The following is an 18,767-nucleotide window of genomic DNA, read 5'->3' as shown; positions in this document are numbered from 1 at the left end:
TTCTGGCAGCCAAAAAGTGCTTAATGAGACATTAGGAGAACAGGATTTGCCACATCAGGGAAGTCCATTTATTCAGCTAGATGAGTCCTTTGGCTACACCTGAGGCTTTGGAGAAAGATGAGAAAGAACACCCAAGGCATACTGGTAAAGCCAGGGCAGCAAACAGGCTACCCAGGGAAAAACCCATCTGGTCCATCAAAGAAAAAAAAATAAAGGGAAAAAAAATGAAAATAAAAAGAAGGCAAAAAAGGGTTTTTACTGCAAGATACAACTCTTTGAAATGTAATAAATACTTCCTAGGATGAGAAATGCCTTGGATCCTGGAGAAAGGCAACTTTTTTTCCCAGGACAACTGCTAAGTTGTAATTGCCCAGGGGAATTATCAAACTTTAGCCTCCAGACTGCATTTCTCAGTGCAGTTCTTTCAACAACCCCAGCCAAAGCATATTGTAATGAGCACATTCAGCAAGAGAAAATTGCTTCCCAATTTGCCAATGACCCAGACACATAATTTAATTACTTTTATAACCTTAGCTCGTTTAACTGCCATTGTTATGAAATACTAAAATGGTTATTAAACTATTCTGCCAGAGTGCTTGCTTTGATAGCATCCTGTGTTCATGAATACATTCGAAAAATGTGCTAAACAACACTTCATTTGAGCAAAACTGATGTTTGATCATTTAACCTTCATGCCATTTATGCTCAGTTACAGAATAAGTAGGAGCATCTGGACAGGTTTCAGTATATTATCTACCACATTGACTGACAGACACCTAATTTCTCCTTCATACTTTTAATACATTCCAATATTTTGTAGAAATATCTGAAATACTTCGTATTCCTTTAAAGGCTGTAAGACATACATTGGCTTTTTAATGAAACACTAAAAACCAGACAAACTGAATGCATATGCCTTTGTGGCTTGTGTATCTCAGTCTGATTGTAACAGCAGGTCTGAAGAATTTGCTGACTCCAGGATCTTTAAGGAATACATACATATGCACATGTAAGTTGCTCCAAAAGTAATGCATCCTATTTATTTCCTCAGAAACTACAACAAATACAAAGAGCACAATAGCAGTATCTGACTGAGCAAATTCTCAGCTACAGAACGTTATTTTTGTACATGGTTACCATAATTACCTACGCATTTTTGCCATCAATGAACAAGAGCTTGCATGTCACATCTGTAAAAACACGCTCCAGTGGAGGTGACTCACTGTCACTGTGAGGGTTGCTGAAAAGCACCACTGTGCTCACATCCACTGTTCGGACTCCATAAATGTTCAGCAAGTGTTAATGAATGCCAATGGCTACAATTTTTCTGCATGGAGGAATTTTATTACACACTGTTGCTTCAGATGCACTTCCATGCCAGACACCATGCTGTCGGACTGCCCCTGTGCTGCCATCAGTCACATGGCAACAAAATGTACCAGAATATTAGTGAGAAGGTTCAGCCTTTACTGCTGTACCACCGCCATCTGTGTCTCACTCAGCATACAAACATGAAAAAATAGGAGGCATTACTTTCAGAGCAGCTTTTATGTGCACCATCATGACATTTTCTTGCACTGCTTTTCAGGTCTTTATGGCACGGCTTCTTCCCCTCTACATGAGCAGCAGCTACCATTAATCTTCCTAACAATTTCTGGGGGTTATTTGTTGGCGTGTCTTTCTAATGGAGACAAGTAGATCTGAGTCACATGGCTCAGTCTTTTAAAACCAAATGGAAAGAATAGCAGCACACTAATCCTCACAGTAATTAAATTCTGTGAAGTCTTTCTGTGAGAAAGGATCCAGTCAATAAATTTTATATTAAGTGCTATAAAATACAGTTAGCAGCAAACCTGTTATAATATTTTAATAAACACACTTCCTTGCAATGTAAAAATCCCAATCCAAAGTGTTTCTCACTTCAAGATTAATTCAAATAACAACCTCAAATGATGTGGAAACTATCGTTATCTGGATTGCATATTTTAGAAATAAGCTTGGATACTGCCACACCTTTATATTTGGGTGAACAGTCCTTATATCCACCAATCAGGGTCACAAGCACCAGAAGGATTTCCAGGTTTGGGTCACTGTAAAAAAACATGACCATAAAATTTCAATGTAGGAAAGGTTCCTCCTCTTTTTATCTCCCTCATTTGTGGGGTAGGGAGGGCTTGGTGACTTCTGGTACATGTATACAGTAGCAATTAAAAGGTTTTCAGTTGGCCCAGACATTTAATAGTCGTAATAGTCATTTAACAGGAAAAAGATCACTTAGACATGTCTATTAATTTAAAATGAAGTTTTATTTGTGTTTCTCTTGAAGACACATAGTTCGGAAAATCTGAGACAAAATGGTAATATTGTGTCTGTAAAGACACAAATCAGCATGAAATTTTCTCGCATTAAGTTACATAAAGGTAATTTCTTTCTGTCTTAAGTTCCATAAAATAAAATACAAAGCATGCTAAGAAAAAAAAAAAAGTTTTACTAAAAGTGAATCTTACATTTCAGAAATCATACAGCTTTTAAGATGCTTTTGTTGTGCATTTATCTCAGAATTAAGAGCAGAGATCACTTCAGTGAAGTTTACTGATTCGTAACAGTGAGGATCTGGCCCAACTTTTCAAAATATGTCGTCTGCTCCAGCCCTAGCTTTCATAGGAAAGCTCTAGTTTTCATACAAAATTACATTTAAAAAAGATCCATCACTAAAATGTTACTCAAAAGACCAATGTATGTATGAACTCTACTGCTGTTTTTGGAAATTTATCTACTTAAATTTGGCAATAAAAAATAAAAACTGTAAGATTAAAACCTGTAAGTGCAATACAGTGCTAACAACTCATGGCTTGTTAATTTTATTGGGCATTTGAACACAGAGACAGTTTCAGGTGAGATGGGAGAATGATGCTCAGTCTGCAAAATGAAAAAAGCAGGACCTGAACTGGCTGCAAGCTGTTGTGCCAAAGTAATCTCCAGTTCTCTGGAATAAAAAAGAGATCACAGGAAAAGCTACAACAGCCCATTTTAGCTTTAGAGACATTTGTAGGAGCTATCACTGACCTTGGAAAATCTGGGCTTTCTAGGTTGCATGAAGACACTGGAACGTACAAAGCTCTCTCTGATGTTCAAAAAACCTTATATTCTGGAGATGAAAAGGTAGTGCCTGCTAGAGATCAAGACGGGTCTTAAGAGAGAACTTCACCTCAGCTACTCATAGAAGACTTGAGTAACATCTTCACAAATCTATGAACATTTGCAAAGCAGCACAAGTATTTCATCTCCCCTTTAGTCAGGGAAGAAGCTGGGCTGATTGGCCACACACACGCTCTCCAGGCAAGGATGTCCAGGTTGTTCCCAAGGCTCCCTTTACACAAGGCCAGCGGCTACAGAAGAGACTGTGGTGGCCATTCTTTCCAGTGTGACTGTGCTCATGGACTGAGATGGATCTTTGAGCTGGCAGCAATGAGTGCTGCACTTCTGCCTGTCCCAGTTTACCTCCTGCAGTCATTAAATGGGAACAAACAGTGACTCTGCTCCTCCCGCTATAGGGTTCAGACAGTAAATGCAATTACTCAGGACAAAGCCCTTTATCTTGTTCTGTAAGACCTCTAAAGCCCTAACACTGAATACTCCTGAATTCTATCTCAAAGCTGAGCTCTAAAGTCTGTATGCTAAGTCTTCCTTTAGGTTTATGAAGTTCTTATATGGAGTTCACCTTTACTAGGGCTTCTTATGTGTCACTGCATTAAAACTGTGCAAAATGGGAACAGACCGTTTACCAGCTCATCTGATCTTTTAGTCCTTTCCTCTTCTCTTACGTATGGATGCCATATAATAGGCCACAGAATATAGTGTGGTTTGAAGGCCACAAGACCAGCCTCATCAAACATAAGCTCAGTTAAAAAAATAAATAACCAGACATAGAATAAATAGTTCTTTCTAACATTCCTACATTTCCTCTGCTGAAGTCAGAATTGAAAATAAATATTGTTCCTCAAGTTACAGAAATACTGTCATTTTATCCATTTTATTCATCACCTGTGTTTTACATTCTATAAAAGGAATGAATATTTTGTGCCATATAAATGCCTTATGTATGGATATTACTATTAAAAACAATGATGACAATATAATTAGGCATGGTGTGATAAAACTGGGATCACATGGACTCAAAGGAAAAATTCCTAGCAAGTTTAATAAGACTGAGACTTTCTAGTCTTTGCAAAGAAAGAAGCTAAGAATGCTACCTTCCTCCCTAAGGTAGAAACTTGCTATCACTTTTTGAAGGAAACCAATTTATTTAATGAGTTGAAGCTACTGACTGAAAGAAAATGAGCTGTCACATTTTAAAAAAAGCCCCTAAGAAACGAAGAGCCCAAAACAATTGCAGAACTTGACTTCTCATATGTCAAGCAATAAAAAATGAGCTTTCATGAGCTTTATCAAAAGTATTTATATCTAACAACTGGAGAGGCTTCTCAGTAGGAACAGACGTTCAGTTTTACCAGTCAATGTACTAACCTGATAACAAAAAGCAGCAGAGAGACTCAGCTAACTTCAGTTAATGGGTCATGATATAATAAAAATTGGTGATAGGAAAGGAAAGGGAGCGGGAAAGGACAGGAGTTCCTAACGACAGTTAAATGCTGACCTTGGCAACAGATGACATTTTACCTTTCAAGACATCTCCTTTTCACTGGATGTAATAAATGAAATGAAACAGCATGCTGATTACTCACCAAATATCAGATTTTGTGTTATATCCTTGGTGTTTCAGTGCCTCTGGACTCATGTAGTACGGCGTCCCGGTAAATGTTGTTGCCAGATCACAAGAACCCATCAAAAGACAAGAAACTCCAAAGTCCCCTAAAAGTAACAACAGAAAAATCCACCCCCAAACAATTAAGCACAATAAGATTAAAATTCATACAAACTTAGAGGTTACCACAGCTTTCGTACACATCTCTGTTCACTTCTCATGTTTTATATTAAGAGCCGTGCCCTCTGCTTGTATAAACTGACAAAACTTCAGAAGACAATGCAAAACCCAAGTCTGATCGAGAACTAAGAATATTGATAATCAACTGATATTGAGATAGAGATCTACTTAAATTCCTGATCATCACTTCAAATTCAACAGTAATTTCTTATCTGAGTTGCCATCTCATTTAAAATTAATTGGAAAGGTTTGACCTATTTTTACCTATGACCCATTTAAAAGAAAGGAACTATCCTGTACCAACCATTCTTATATTTGCAGGAAATACGCCAAAGGATTTAAAAAATACAAGTTTTTGTCCACATTATCTGATAACTTCTACAGATAGAAGTTAACAACACCACTGGGATACTATGAAAGATTTTTCCCTGTCAGTGTGTGTAGTGAATTGCTCTAGGCATCAGAGCTTGATACTTTGGCACCATGGTGATGAATACTGAAAAAAAAATCAGAAATAAGTAACTTAAAATCAAGTTTAATGAGAACAGAATTTTAAGTGTGGGGAAAAAAAATGAGAACCCAGATTTACAGAATGATGTAGATGCAAGAGGCCTCAGGAGATCATCTGATCATAAAATCAAAGAATCATAGATTCATTAAGGTTGGAAAAGACTTCTAAGATCATCTAGTCCAACCATCCATCTACCTACCACCAATATTGCCTGCTAAACGATGTCCCAAAGTAGCACATCCACATGTTTCTTGAACGCTGCCACAGACAGTGACTCCATCACTTCCATGGACAGCCTGTTTCAATTCCTCACCACACTTTCAGAGAAGTAGTTTTTCCAAATATCCAACATGAATCCCCCCCTTGCAGAACTTGAGGCCATTTCCTCTCATCCTATCGCTAGTTACCAGGAGAGGAAGCCAACCCCCACCTCACCACAACCTTCTTTCAGGGAGTTGTAGAGAGTTATAAAGTTTTTAAACCCCTGTCTCAAACCAGGAGCAGTTTAAAGTTACATGAGGGTGCTCAGGTTCAGGTCTAGTTGTGCTTTGAACACCCTCAAGCCTGGGACATCACCGATTGATTGGACCCTGTTCTACTGTCTGATAGGGAAATGTTTGACCTCTGAACAAACATTACATCTAATATCACTTCATTTAAATCTCCTTATTCACGGAATGTCTGCTGGATTGTTCTACCATAATAAAACATCTTTAAAAAGGAAATCTCACCAATTTTAAGAAGATTATTCTTCAAAAATATGTTCTTGGTTTTCAAGTCTCTGTGAAGTATTCTCCTGTAATACCAAAAATAAATAAATAAATAAATAAATTTAAAAGATTTTTAAAAAATCTCATCTAACTTGAAGGATTCACAATCAACTACCAGGTTTCTCAAGTATTTATCTTCTTTCCTTGCCAGGAAGGACAGCTCACCATGTTACAGTCTAACTCTATTTAACAATGTAAAGAGACAGTGGCATTAACGAGTTCCAAATAACCACAGAGATGTATTCACAGACACCCACATGCAAGCTAAGAGCCTAAGCAGACAGGATAATAGAATGAGCCCAGGAATCCCAGCTAGAGAATACAGATACAGGTTTAAAATGAGCTCCCGAGGAAAGGAGAAAAGCAAGTCTTCCTGTCTCACTCTTCTTAAAAGTATTACATGCTATTTACAGCCAGAAGAATAAGATGTATCACAGTAGAATAAGGGATAAGAAAAATAGCAATAAGCTCATGGAATCCTCCTTCAGAGAAAATATATTACTTGAAAGACAAATACGTATTCAGACGAGGCTAGTTGTACAATTTTTTAAAGTAATGGTCTGGAAGATAAAAGAACTTCACAAAGACAGAGATCAAAAGGAAAAGAAAGAGAGCAACCAGCTCTTACAGACTTATGTTTCTATCAAAGACTGAACAACATCACATGCTACACACCACACTGGGACTAACTGCATGTCCTCGGCTTTTTGAGATCTTAATGCATGACAGGAATTCCCCACCCTATTAGGGAAAAATATATATCTCTCCAGTACACAAAGCATAGTCTCAATGAATTCATTAACAATTCCAAAAGGGTTTCCTACAACCTCAGCTGAACTTGAACTCAACCACTCTGAAGCTCCTCATAGCTTGGGTAATACACAGCATTTATTTGGAACAGCATTCAGCACAGACTGGCTACTGAAACTGGTACTATAAATGCATTCCTTGTATAGCCATTTAGAATAGATAAGAAAAGCTGTAAAATTCTTGAGATGTGGGCAGAAAAATTCCATGCATAAGCAGATTTTCGTTGCTCTTGAGTCATTCTCAAGTACTATGTCAAACTGTATTGAATTATGAAAGTCTTACACACTGAGACACTTAAATGATTTCCAAAATAGCTTGCACATTAAGACTATAAAATGCTTAGTCTACAGCACAATTTAAATAAGCTGTTTAGTCCACACCTCATTTGAAAACAATTTTTGCAAGAAAACAAACATATTGATTTTTATTTTTTATACTCTGTTCATAAACAGGAAGGAAAAAAGTATAATAGCTACTAGAAGGTGCTGTAATGCACACACAGTCAAACAAGAAAATTGTATTTTAATGGGACATTAAAAGAGTTCTTTATACTTCTTATGATTTTTTTCGTAATTTTTGTCATGAAAATAATACTTGTAGTGAGAAATGTGTACATCCAGAAAAATGAATGCTTTATTCAGCATGCTTCCACTGATGTTTATGCATAATTTATTTTTTACTTTCTTGAGCAATATATGTACATTCATCATGCATTACATCAGTAAGGAAATTAAACTAATAGTATATTCCTTATTGGTTTATAAGCCCATGTATATCTATAGTCATATATAAATCTTGCTCTGTTAATTTAGTTTCATAAATTGCTTCGTTACCATGCATCACACAGAGCCTTTGAAAGAAGTTGATTTCACTGAGATAGATTTTACTTGAGTTAGATTTTTGTTTGTTTTTGTTTGGTAGAAATATAACCATAGACTCCTTGCACAGAAAAACCGGGTAACTGTGATCTGAATAACAAGCATTTGAATAACAAGCATTTTGGCCACATCAGTTTGAAATAGAATGTAATGTTAATAAATGCTTGTGATATATTGATTCAAATTTGTTGCAAATTATTGGCATTAACAATAAGTATGAGATCCCTTTATGTATGAATATGATTTAAAAAAAAAAAAAGATGTTTCTCGATACCAACCACTTTATTCTGCCTGGATATGTCAGACAATAAACAAGTTACAAGCTGAAACCTTAACTGAAACAACTACTTTAATTCTAGCAAGAAATAAATATACGTTGCCAATAAAGCAACATGATCTAACTGGACCCCAGTAAAACTTAATCTAACTTGACAGTCAGCGAAGTGGTTATTGATATTTTGGGTAGAAATTAACACTTCAGGATGGTTTTAAGTTTGGCCTATAAATATACCTGTGCCTATATCTTCTATAGAGTACCTGCTTGCTGTCTCATAGTAATGATAAAGCAGTGTGGATCACTGAGCAGCAGGCAGCCTCCTTGAATAAAGATTCTCTGCAACCTACCAGCAAGGGAAGCTAATTGAATCTGAAGTAGTTCCTGCTGTGAAACACTCAGAAATGTAACTCTCTTCGCTCTTTCTGAAGAACTATTTCAATATCTAAGTGGTTCTGTATAACTGTGGATCCTGTACTACAAAAGACAACATGAAATCCACATAAAGGACTTGGGCAAAGTCTTCTACCCGGTAGATTGAAAGTAAAAGATTTGTTTGCATAAACAGTAACCTTATCAAAATCTCAGTGTCAGTATACTATTCAAGAAGATTAGGAAAGTGATGGATAACATAATGGTCATCTTTGTTCAAGCAGAGGTTAAATGAATTAACAGTCTCATTGCCTGATTGCTGAGGGATCCATTTTGTGCCCTGGTGTGCACTGGGCTACAAGCATGCCAGACACCAGATGATGGTTTCACACTAACTCTCTCTGTGTAGATAAAATCACTGAAATTATGTTGCTGTCTTTAACTTCTCTTCTAGGTTACACAAATGACAAATGAGGATTCAATCTATTCAATTCCAGACAATTTAGCTTTCGAGTTTAAATTCAAAAATTCTTCCAATTATGTAAAATAGACAATAAATGGAAAGTCACCAGGAGATATTCATTACTCCTTTGGGATTTATGAAGCATAAGTAAGAGACATGAATGTCTAAACTGCAGTCTTTCTTATTACAGGGGAAGAAATGCAAAGTAGAAGAACAGTTCTTTTTAGAGATAAATCTCCAGCATGAGCGCTTTCAAAAAGCGTAGAAGTTCAACTAAAGCTGTAAAAGAAGCACAATCATATAATACTCTATGTCTAAAACTATAAATAATTATGTTTTGCTGTTCTGGAATAAAAACTCCCATCTACAGCAGATGGATTTTCTGAAAATTGGCTTGACAAAGTCCAGCCCATAGAAAATGAATACTTGAAGCTTCTAAATCTAGGGCGCTAAGTTTTCTTTCCATTAGAACACAACTCAAATAAGTATTATATGTTTTTTCCCATATCAGTGTAGAAGAAATAATGTATGACTCCTTTATATATAAATAGTGGACTGTTATTATATGTTTACATTTTTGTAATCCAAATGCATTTCTGTAAGTAGTTTTAAAGCCTACCATTTCCCATCTAAGCTATTGTTTGGCTGTATACTAATAAGATAGAGAATAGGCTTTCTAGTGAATACAGTCAAGAACATAATGAAGTACAGGAAATGCAAATACAAACAAAACTGTCAAGACATTTGTATGTGTCTGGAGAGGTACTATTAAATAGCTTTAATTCAAAGACAGAAAATGAAATGCTGTTTGAAAATCAAATTGTTATTTTCACTGGAGAACCCAGTAATTTCACATACATACGTATATATATATTAAAAAAATCATTCATAGGAATTCTAAAAAGATTTTTTTGAGAACAAGTAAAAGATTAGAAAAATAATGCAGAGAGAAAAAGCAGGCAAAGAGGATGTTTGGGAAAAAAGAAGGTAACAGAGGCATAAGGAAATAAGCTCATGCAATCTATTACTTTGCATTAGTCTATACAATGCACCATCTAAACGCACACATTAAAGAAAGGATTTCATTCCAAATAGACCTTTCAGATTACCAACTTTTTAATGATAAATTATTAAACTAGATTTCAAGAAAAGGGTGGGAAAAAAGCACTAATAGTTTAGTTAGACAATATGGATTTTTATTCCCTTTTTCCTATGTCATTTCTAGCTCAGGTGAACACTGAAAAACATGGCATCCTGAGTTCTCTCCCTGCTGTGCTACCATCATTGCAGCCTGTGGGGCTGGCATGGCACACTGTGTACAAACCCCATGCGTATCACCACAGCAGGGGAGTGAAAAACAGATGATCTTTTAGATCCCTTCCAACCAAAGCTGTTCAATGATTCATTCTGTGACACTGACAATTAGGGACCAAAATGTTCTGAGTCCTAGACAGCAATTTACTCTGTCCTCTTCCCTCTACAGCCTGACACTGTAGGTGCAAAAACTCATTAGGCATCTCTCTCTTTAGGTCAAAGGTATCCTACATACTTCAGTTCAACTCAACTCAGGAATACTTGGAGACAAGCGACTGTCTCCATCTACTGCTCTCTTGCAGCTCAAGAGAATTTGGCCCAAGCCCTGCTGTGAGATAGATTTGAAACAGTCATATGAATTTCACGCTGCTTTCAGCCTCAATATAGTGTTCATACAATCTATTTTATATTCAGATTGGAAAAAAAGCCCTGGGGAAAGAAAGAAGAATTCTCATCTCTAGATTCTAGGTGTAACCTAACCTTCAAACATCAACTTTTCTCTATCTCCACTAGCTGTACTAATGATTTATGTCATTATTCTAGGCAAATCGGCTCATTTCCCCAAAACAGGCACCTAAAATTGAGTGTGGCATTGTATAGATTAATTATTTACAAGTGGCAAAGTAAGTGTCATACAAGGTGATTGCAGATAAACATCCTTAGCCTTTAAGATAGTCCTTGTAGCAAGGACATTTTTAATTCTGAATGTTCAAAAAGAAGAATAACAGTGCAAATGGTTTGTCTTGGCAGGATGAAGCATCTTGGACTCGTGGGCTACAATGGTCTCCAGAAAGGACTCTGTCTTGTTCATTAACATGGTCAGAGCTGCTAACATACAAAAGCAACAGGGAAGAGACAAAGGAGAGGAGAAGATGCTGAAAGCCAGGCTGACTTCACCTGTCTCACTGCTCCTGAAAGGGGCCCTTGTATTCCTACCTGAGCAGCTGGTCCTCCAGCTCTCTGCATAGTAGCCTTTTCCTCTTGGCTCAGCACAGCACTGTTTCCCTCATATCTATAGCTGTGCTAAAAACCTAGCTTCACGATGACAGCATGAGATGACACAGAGAGAGGACCAAACAAGCTACATACATGTGATCACTACAATGGCAATGAGGGAACTGTTTAAATCACTTAAATCAGCCTGTGTAAATCACACTGCAGGCACTCACAGAGATGACCAGGTAGGTATTTACCTGTTGTTATCCCTGTTCAGACCAAGTGTTATTTCCACAGCTGTTCAACAGCCTGCAAACTTGGGCAAGAGTTGTGTGTGGAGCATGCTACCAGGAGATAGCTGGAGCGCCGGTTCCCTACAGCTCACATGAAACCTTTAAGTCCTGCTTTGAATCCTTATATCTGACCTTCGTTACCTACAGCAGGGACATTTTTAAACCATTACTCTATGACACTCCATCAGATAACCAACTTGATGTCTGTGATGGCATGGGATCTTGCACTGTTGGTTAAAGAATGTGGTAATTAATCATATGCCACTGTCTGAATGACATAAATGATTAGGTTAATCTTTGATGTGCTGTTAAAAGTAATGTTAGTGCTTAAAGAATATACGTGTTTAACTTCACTGATTTCAATGGGACCACATCAAGCATATAATTCGATTCTTTACATTAAACATTTGCAAGAGTTATTTGCTGAATCCCCTTTAAAATGCTGTCTTCTATTTTAAACCTTAGCTCCAATTTATTCTAACAATACTGAACAAATTCTATCGTCTTAGATTTTTCACTTGGCTATTAGGAACATTAACACTGAAAGACATCCAGTACTCCTCTAAAAGATATAATACACAATGTTCTTGCACGGTAGCTAATTAATTACACTTTGAATTTACTATGTACGCTCTATAGCAGCTTGGTAAATAGGATTTTATACAGGCAGAAAATAATCAATATGGTTTAATTTCTATTTGAACATGTATAAGAAAGTGAAAGTTTACTCACTCCCCTCCCAGCCAAATGTTTCCATGTTAAAATGACTGTACCTTTCATGCATATAGTTGACTCCAAGTAACAACTGTATAAACCACTCTATTATTTGTCTTTGTGTGAATAATTTCCCAGATTCTTTGTACTCTTGAATTTTATAGTCTAGATCTCCACCCTGAAAAACATCACAAAACATTTGTACATTTAAAGTAAGTTTTTAGAATGTCTTCTCCTTCGTGAAAACACAGGACTCCATTTTCTTACGGTTTCAGCACACAGTCAGTAAAATTAATGCTTGTACATGAATTTCGAACTCTCATAGCACCAGAAGCATACAGAACTCTGGACTCAAATGAGATCAAGCAGACTGGCTGCCTAGGGAAAGTAGGTCAGTTCTTGCTTAGTGTCACAAAATGACCAAAGTTCTCTGCTGTCCTCACTTCACATCACCCAGTTTTAAACACGTCCATCTGAGCTGGTCACCTCAAACTCCCTTTATAGTTAATAAGAGGAACAGGCAGTGGTAGTGTGCAATTATCTCTGCCATCTAAGTGTTTGCCTTAGGAAGACAGAGACTATGCAGTACAAGTGCTGTTTCTCTACAATGGCTTACAAAGACAGCCTACACTGAGTGGCCCAAATAGAAACACCTAAGTAAGCAAAATGATTCTAACCTGACCTGTCTAACTAATGGCTTGTAATTCTGGGGAAAACTCTGCCACTTAAGTCAAGCAATGCACAGTCAAGAGACACTCATTTATTATGTTGAAATAAGCATAATCGAATAAACTATACAGTTCTCTCAAAAGAATTATGATACCTTGTCCTTCTTCCATACTCTTTTGCTAGAAACAAAGCAGAATTCAAGCACCTAGAAACTGTAGCATGTGCTATTAGGAATATTTCATTAAAAACTACAATTGAATTTTGATGTAACACTTGAAATGAAGCAACGTGATACATAGCAGGCAATGCCAAATGAACTGGAAAATATATAAAGAAAAAGACTACTTGAAAACTATAAATGCATGTATGTGAAAAAGTCATTTGAACAACAGCATGATGAAAGAGGCTCTTGAGGAGAGTTAAATGAAAACTGTTTATTTTGCTAAAAAAGAGAGAGATGGTTGCCTGCTGGTTATTTATCCAGTTTATAAAATAAATGGATTTTGTTTACAGGAATGACAGTAGTGGCAAGATCTCTGTTGAGGTAACTAATCCCAGAGCAAAGGGACCGTGAGTCATATTGTATTCTAGTGATAAATTACCTTACACCAAGATAACTTATTCTACATAAATCATTACTTCTGCATTACACACTCTGCATAAAATCAGAATGTATAGCTGTGTGTGTGTTTGCCATGTTTATGCCAAATAGTTCAACCTGTACCACTGTGATGCATATGGAAAATAAATCACTGGTTATGTTGATATAGGTCATTTCCCATCATCAACCTTTCCTTGTACTGTTGACTCTTAAAATGTCGAAGTCTGCTCAATGGTTCCCCAAACCACTGGCTTACGCTACAAAATTAGCAGGTTCTGTCCTTGCACATCCATACATTTCTGAGTGGAGATGAGTTTACAATAATTCCTGTGGTTCTTAACTCTAAGAATTGCAACGTTCAAAAGTGACTGTTTAAAAAAAAAAAAAAAAAGAGACAATCTGTTTTTTGTCACATATCAAAAATGTGTTCCCTAACAATGTCCTGCCATTTCTAAATCGAAATGTCTGATTCAGCATATTTATGGCTGCAACTCTCCATCTGCCTCCCTGCTGCAGTCCAGAGAGAAGCTCTTTTGGGAGCTTGGAGCTCTGAGCAGCTGCTCTCTCTTTGCAACTCCAAATGTTCAACAGCTTCCCCAAGGCTGCTCACAGCAGAGCAGAAGAAGGGAAGAAAAGGTATTGCTGGGTACCCTGCCGCATGGCAGCCAGATGGGCTGTGTCTAAGCCTGCATGCACCTCAAAAGCACTGACTCACCTACTCCAGATGGCTGCCCCAGACCATAGAGAGCCAATAGTAGCAGTAGTCCAAGACTCAGGGACTGCTCCAACCCATGGCAGCTGGCTACTGTCCCCAGGGGACTAAACAGGTAAACAGCTGAAGTGCAGCAGCCTGCGATCACCATTTCTCACTCTCCCAATGTATTCTCTTCCACAGTCATGCACTGATGTGAGAAAATCAAAGAAACATAGGACCTGAAAAGTCCTTCAGATGATCTAAGAAGAGAAAAAGCAGTCAAATGAAGTACTACATGTGCCCTCAAGTAATTGTGTGGCTTTTGACAAGATTGGTCTCAATGTCCTGCAGTTAAGCTTATTGCTATGTCTAAGAAAGGAAAACAAAAATGCATTATTACAAATTTGTTGAAATTTTGCAGCCATGAAACTCTAAAAAAGTTTATTAACCCATTTTTGCATTTTGGAAAGCCAATATATTGAAGTCCATGAGGAAATTAACAAAGTAGAAACAAAATAGAAAGCTTCCATGCTACAGTTTCTATTTAAATGTCAAGAGCATCAAACACACCACTAACTTAAAACAGCTCAGTACCAGGGACTGATGATGTGAACAGGCATTAATTGCTTTAATTACTATTTCTCCTTAAATTTCCTTAGTATATGTATGTTCACATCATAGTGAGAATGCAGGGAAGAGACAGAAATAATTATCTGAGGAAAAGTGTAACTAGCTCTGATTTTTGATGTATTAAAATGATACAACATTTAAAGGCACTGCTTTGTTTGCATTTCTAAAAACTGTATTTGATTGAAGTCCAATGTATGCCAGAAAATGAAACCCAAGTTTCACAAAAGCAAAAGCTTGTTTTTTGTTTCAAATTTGAATTACATAATAATGTTCATCTTGTTTATATACCTAAGCTGTTGAATCATTACAGTTGTCAGAAAAGCTCAAGAAAAAGACTGAAACAGAATACACATACTTCTTTTCTATAATTTTGAGAGAATTCAGCTATATTAAAAGATGTCTTTTGTTCATAGGATAGGCATAAGACAGGGCAGCTGCATTGGAGGCTCACTACACAATTCAAACAAGAACGAACAAAGTATGGCAGCTAATGAATGAGTTACAGTTCTTTGGAGAAAAGAGAATAAGGCTGAGAGGGTAGTTCTGTTTCCATGCCAACTTGCTGTTTATTCTTTATTTTAAGTCTGTCCAAGAGTACAAATTACTGCCAAAGAGGTAATTATTCTGTGCATGAGAAACTGAATGTACTAGATTTCCAAACAAGGATAGATCAGACACACTTTTCTTATTCTCAATTTAAACATGCATCTTTTTCATAAAAAGATCCAATTCCCACCATATTAAAAGACAGGCTATAGATATGTAAATACGAAAGCATACCTTATAGAAATACTCAAGGTAAAATAGAATAGCAGTATGCAAATATAACAGTATGCAAAACTGTGCTTTGTACTTCCCTTATCTGAACAATTGATTTAATACATCCCAATTGCTTAATGGCAATAATACAACATTGTCTGCCCTTCTGGAAAAATCAGAAGCAAATTCTTGTGGACCCAGTGTCATTCTGGCCTGACCTAGTAGACTCAAAAATGAAAAGATTCAGCTGCACAGTCAACACATCAATTTCCTCATGCTTTATTTGCCTTTTCTAATGCATTTGTGTGCGTTTGAGTACACATCCACTGGATTCTATGGCTACTCTATACTAAAATACTTCAATTCAGGGCAGTTGACTTTATCTGAATTAAAGAAAGATATCAAGGCATCCTGCAACAGGTTTTGATTATTATTGTGATCACTATCACACCCTTTTTATTCACCAATAACTTCCTTTCAGACAGAAGAATAAAAGTTAAAAGCAGTGGACCAAAGGCACTAGTTACTCCCATAATGCTGCTGAAAGAGACTCCTTCATTTCTACAGGATCAACTGATCTGGTTTTGGGCTGCATTCTACAGAATCACAGTGCACAGGAATATCTGGATAGTTAGGATAATCCTTCAGTTCTCAGCACTGAATTCCCAGTAAGAGTTGACAATATAAAAATTCCATTAAGCCCCAGTTGTCAGACATTCAGAGCGTGAAGCAAAGAATTTCCGCATGAATATAAGAAGAGTACATTAACAAATGTTCAGATTGTGTAACATAATCAAACATTTCAGATATAATAAAAAAAAAAAAATCCCAGCTATAATGTGCATTTAACTGTCATCAAAGAAGGTTTCTAAGGTGGGAATGACTTGCAGAAATTTTACTTCTTCAATTATTCACATCAAAGTTGGATGCTTGGAGAAATGTGATTAGCTAATACAAGCCTGATGGTGGACAGATAACCTAGTGGTCCAACATCATTAGCTTTCAAAGTATTTCAAATGTCTAGCAGAGCACAACTGAAAAGTCTGCTTCACAGATTCACAAAAAGAGCACTGTGTGTATAACAGATGTTTTAAGAACAGCACATCTATATTTAACGCAAAAGTAGACATTTGTTTCATATAAACTCTTAAAAAGTTGGCTTAAATATGTTTAAATACTTACTTTACAGCCTTTAGACAGATTTTATCAATATGTTTTTAAACCAAATGCTGCAGTCAAAAAAAAAAAAAAAAAATCAAACTGGTAATTATACAGTACTGTCTCCTACTTTAGAATTAGTTGTATCCCTTGCACTCTGGTCTGACCCATCAAATATTCTCCACTTTAAAAAGTAAATACTGCTAGCAATTCATCACCTACATGATCAGGCTTAAGCTCTTTGTAATCAGCTCCAATTCACAAGACAGTTGTCCCTTACTCATGTGCATCAAATTTCACAGTGCACCTCCAAATTCCCAATCTCATCCTCTCTTACGCGTAAAACATTCATGGTTCTTCAATCTTTCTAAGTTCATCCAGAAATCTCATAATCTATCTGCCTTACATCTTTTACTACCAATTACAGTAAACCAAATGAGCTAGTATTTAAATAACCTATTTTCTCTTCCCTGGTTTGTTTTTAAGCTGCTAGTCCATGAGCACACACAAGCAGGTAATACTGTCTGTTTGAAAAATGCCTAACAAGTAGCAGGTGGTACCAAACTTAACAAATAAGAATAAAATACAGAGTGAAACATTAAAAAAAAAACTGGTCTGGGTTTCTTTTAAGACCCTATTTTAAAGCACACATTCCATCAAATTTCTTCAAAGTAATCTAAATCTCTCACCTCACAGTACTCAGTGATAATGCAGAAACTATCTCTCTCCACAAAGCTTGCATAAAATTTGACAATGGCTGGATGGTCTAATTTGGAGAGTAGTTGTGCTTCCAGATTTGCTTCAACTGTTTCATTAGGCTTTAGGTCTCCAATAGAGAGTTCCTTCAGAACCTTTCTACAGGAAAAAAATAAATATTCACATTAGCAAAAACAGAAAAACACAGATAATCTCGCAATGCTTATAATCCCACCATAGTTTCTTAAAATGTAAAACAGTAACATTAGCCAAGTATTTGGCAATATGAAACTAGACAAATGTGGGTAAACAAAGAGCACGTATTTAAATGCCATAAAACCACTAGTCACCATAGTGATCAAGCAACATTTTTAAAATGCTATTTTGAAGGATTTTTCACACTAATTCCCTGCTGTACTGATTTTTTATTTTTTTATTTTTTTATGACATGTTTTCAGTGCTAGGGATTACTGCATAATAATAACTATAAATTAAAAAAAAAAAATCTCAGTAATTTCAAGCCCACTCAGAGCGTATGTTCAAGATTCATACATGGAACAAGGAGCAGCAAGAAACAGACTGGTTTTGCTGCTTCTGCCAGAGTCTCTCTGTGGAAGCATAAGGAAAAAATCTCACAGAGGCCAATATTTCTATGACTGTTTTTCTGATTAAAAATCAGGACACTTTTTTTTTTTTTTTTTTTTTTTTTTTTTTAAGATCAACTTGCTCTTCATTTGAACACCTAAGTGGAAAGAGCAAATCTAGATTTGAAGCTGAAACCTAATCCTACTGTTCCAAAGAACTCTGAATGTCAGTAGTTAGCAGCAGCAGATAGGCCCTAAACATCCTAGGGTGGAAAACATTAAAGGGACTTCTTTTTATATTCTTCAACTTAAGCACATAAAAGTGCCATGACAGAATCCCTGATTCAGACTCAGCTCTACACTGTACTTGGGAGATGTGCAGTCTACTGTTAAACTGTCCTGAAAAGAAACCTTGTGGTGCTGAATACTCAGAGGAAGCATATTCTGTTGGGATCTTCCTGTTGAAATGTCATCCAAAAAGCATATATCATAAAAAAGCATACCATTTCCATTTATCTTACCAGGCATTCAGACATGGATCATTGGTCTACACCTGAAGGAGCATTTTGAGACTACTAGAGAATATCACGGTATTTTATTGAAAGAAAGTGATAAATTTTCAGTAACTTGAGAGGTAAGTTCCACACCAAAGGGATATCCGCACGGTGCTTTTAATGATTTCCCATTCAATACTGT

At 36.5% G+C, this 18,767-nt stretch overlaps 1 protein-coding gene across 25 annotated transcripts in view; it reads right to left on the bottom strand.

Annotated features, from left to right (window-relative positions):
* Nucleotides 1-18,767, bottom strand: part of NEK11 (NIMA related kinase 11) — a 119,340-nt gene that overhangs the window by 82,425 nt on the left and 18,148 nt on the right. For 22 of the 25 annotated variants that reach the window (XM_048951999.1, XM_048952002.1, XM_048952005.1 and 19 more), the window contains exons 3-6: nucleotides 17,481-17,646; nucleotides 12,340-12,458; nucleotides 6,188-6,252; nucleotides 4,746-4,872 (exon numbers count right to left, since the gene is read on the bottom strand). In XM_048951999.1, coding sequence (XP_048807956.1) covers nucleotides 4,746-4,872; nucleotides 6,188-6,252; nucleotides 12,340-12,458; nucleotides 17,481-17,646 — 477 coding nt within the window. Of the gene's footprint in view, nucleotides 1-4,745; nucleotides 4,873-6,187; nucleotides 6,253-12,339; nucleotides 12,459-14,265; nucleotides 14,486-17,480; nucleotides 17,647-18,767 lie in introns of those variants that run through there. The other 3 variants (XM_048952024.1, XM_048952025.1, XM_048952023.1) reach the window with 3 other exon arrangements.

The sequence above is a fragment of the Lagopus muta genome, chromosome 7 (assembly GCF_023343835.1).
Source record: "Lagopus muta isolate bLagMut1 chromosome 7, bLagMut1 primary, whole genome shotgun sequence".
NCBI classification, from domain to species: Eukaryota; Metazoa; Chordata; class Aves; order Galliformes; family Phasianidae; genus Lagopus; species Lagopus muta.
This window is presented reverse-complemented; position numbering and strand designations above follow the sequence as displayed.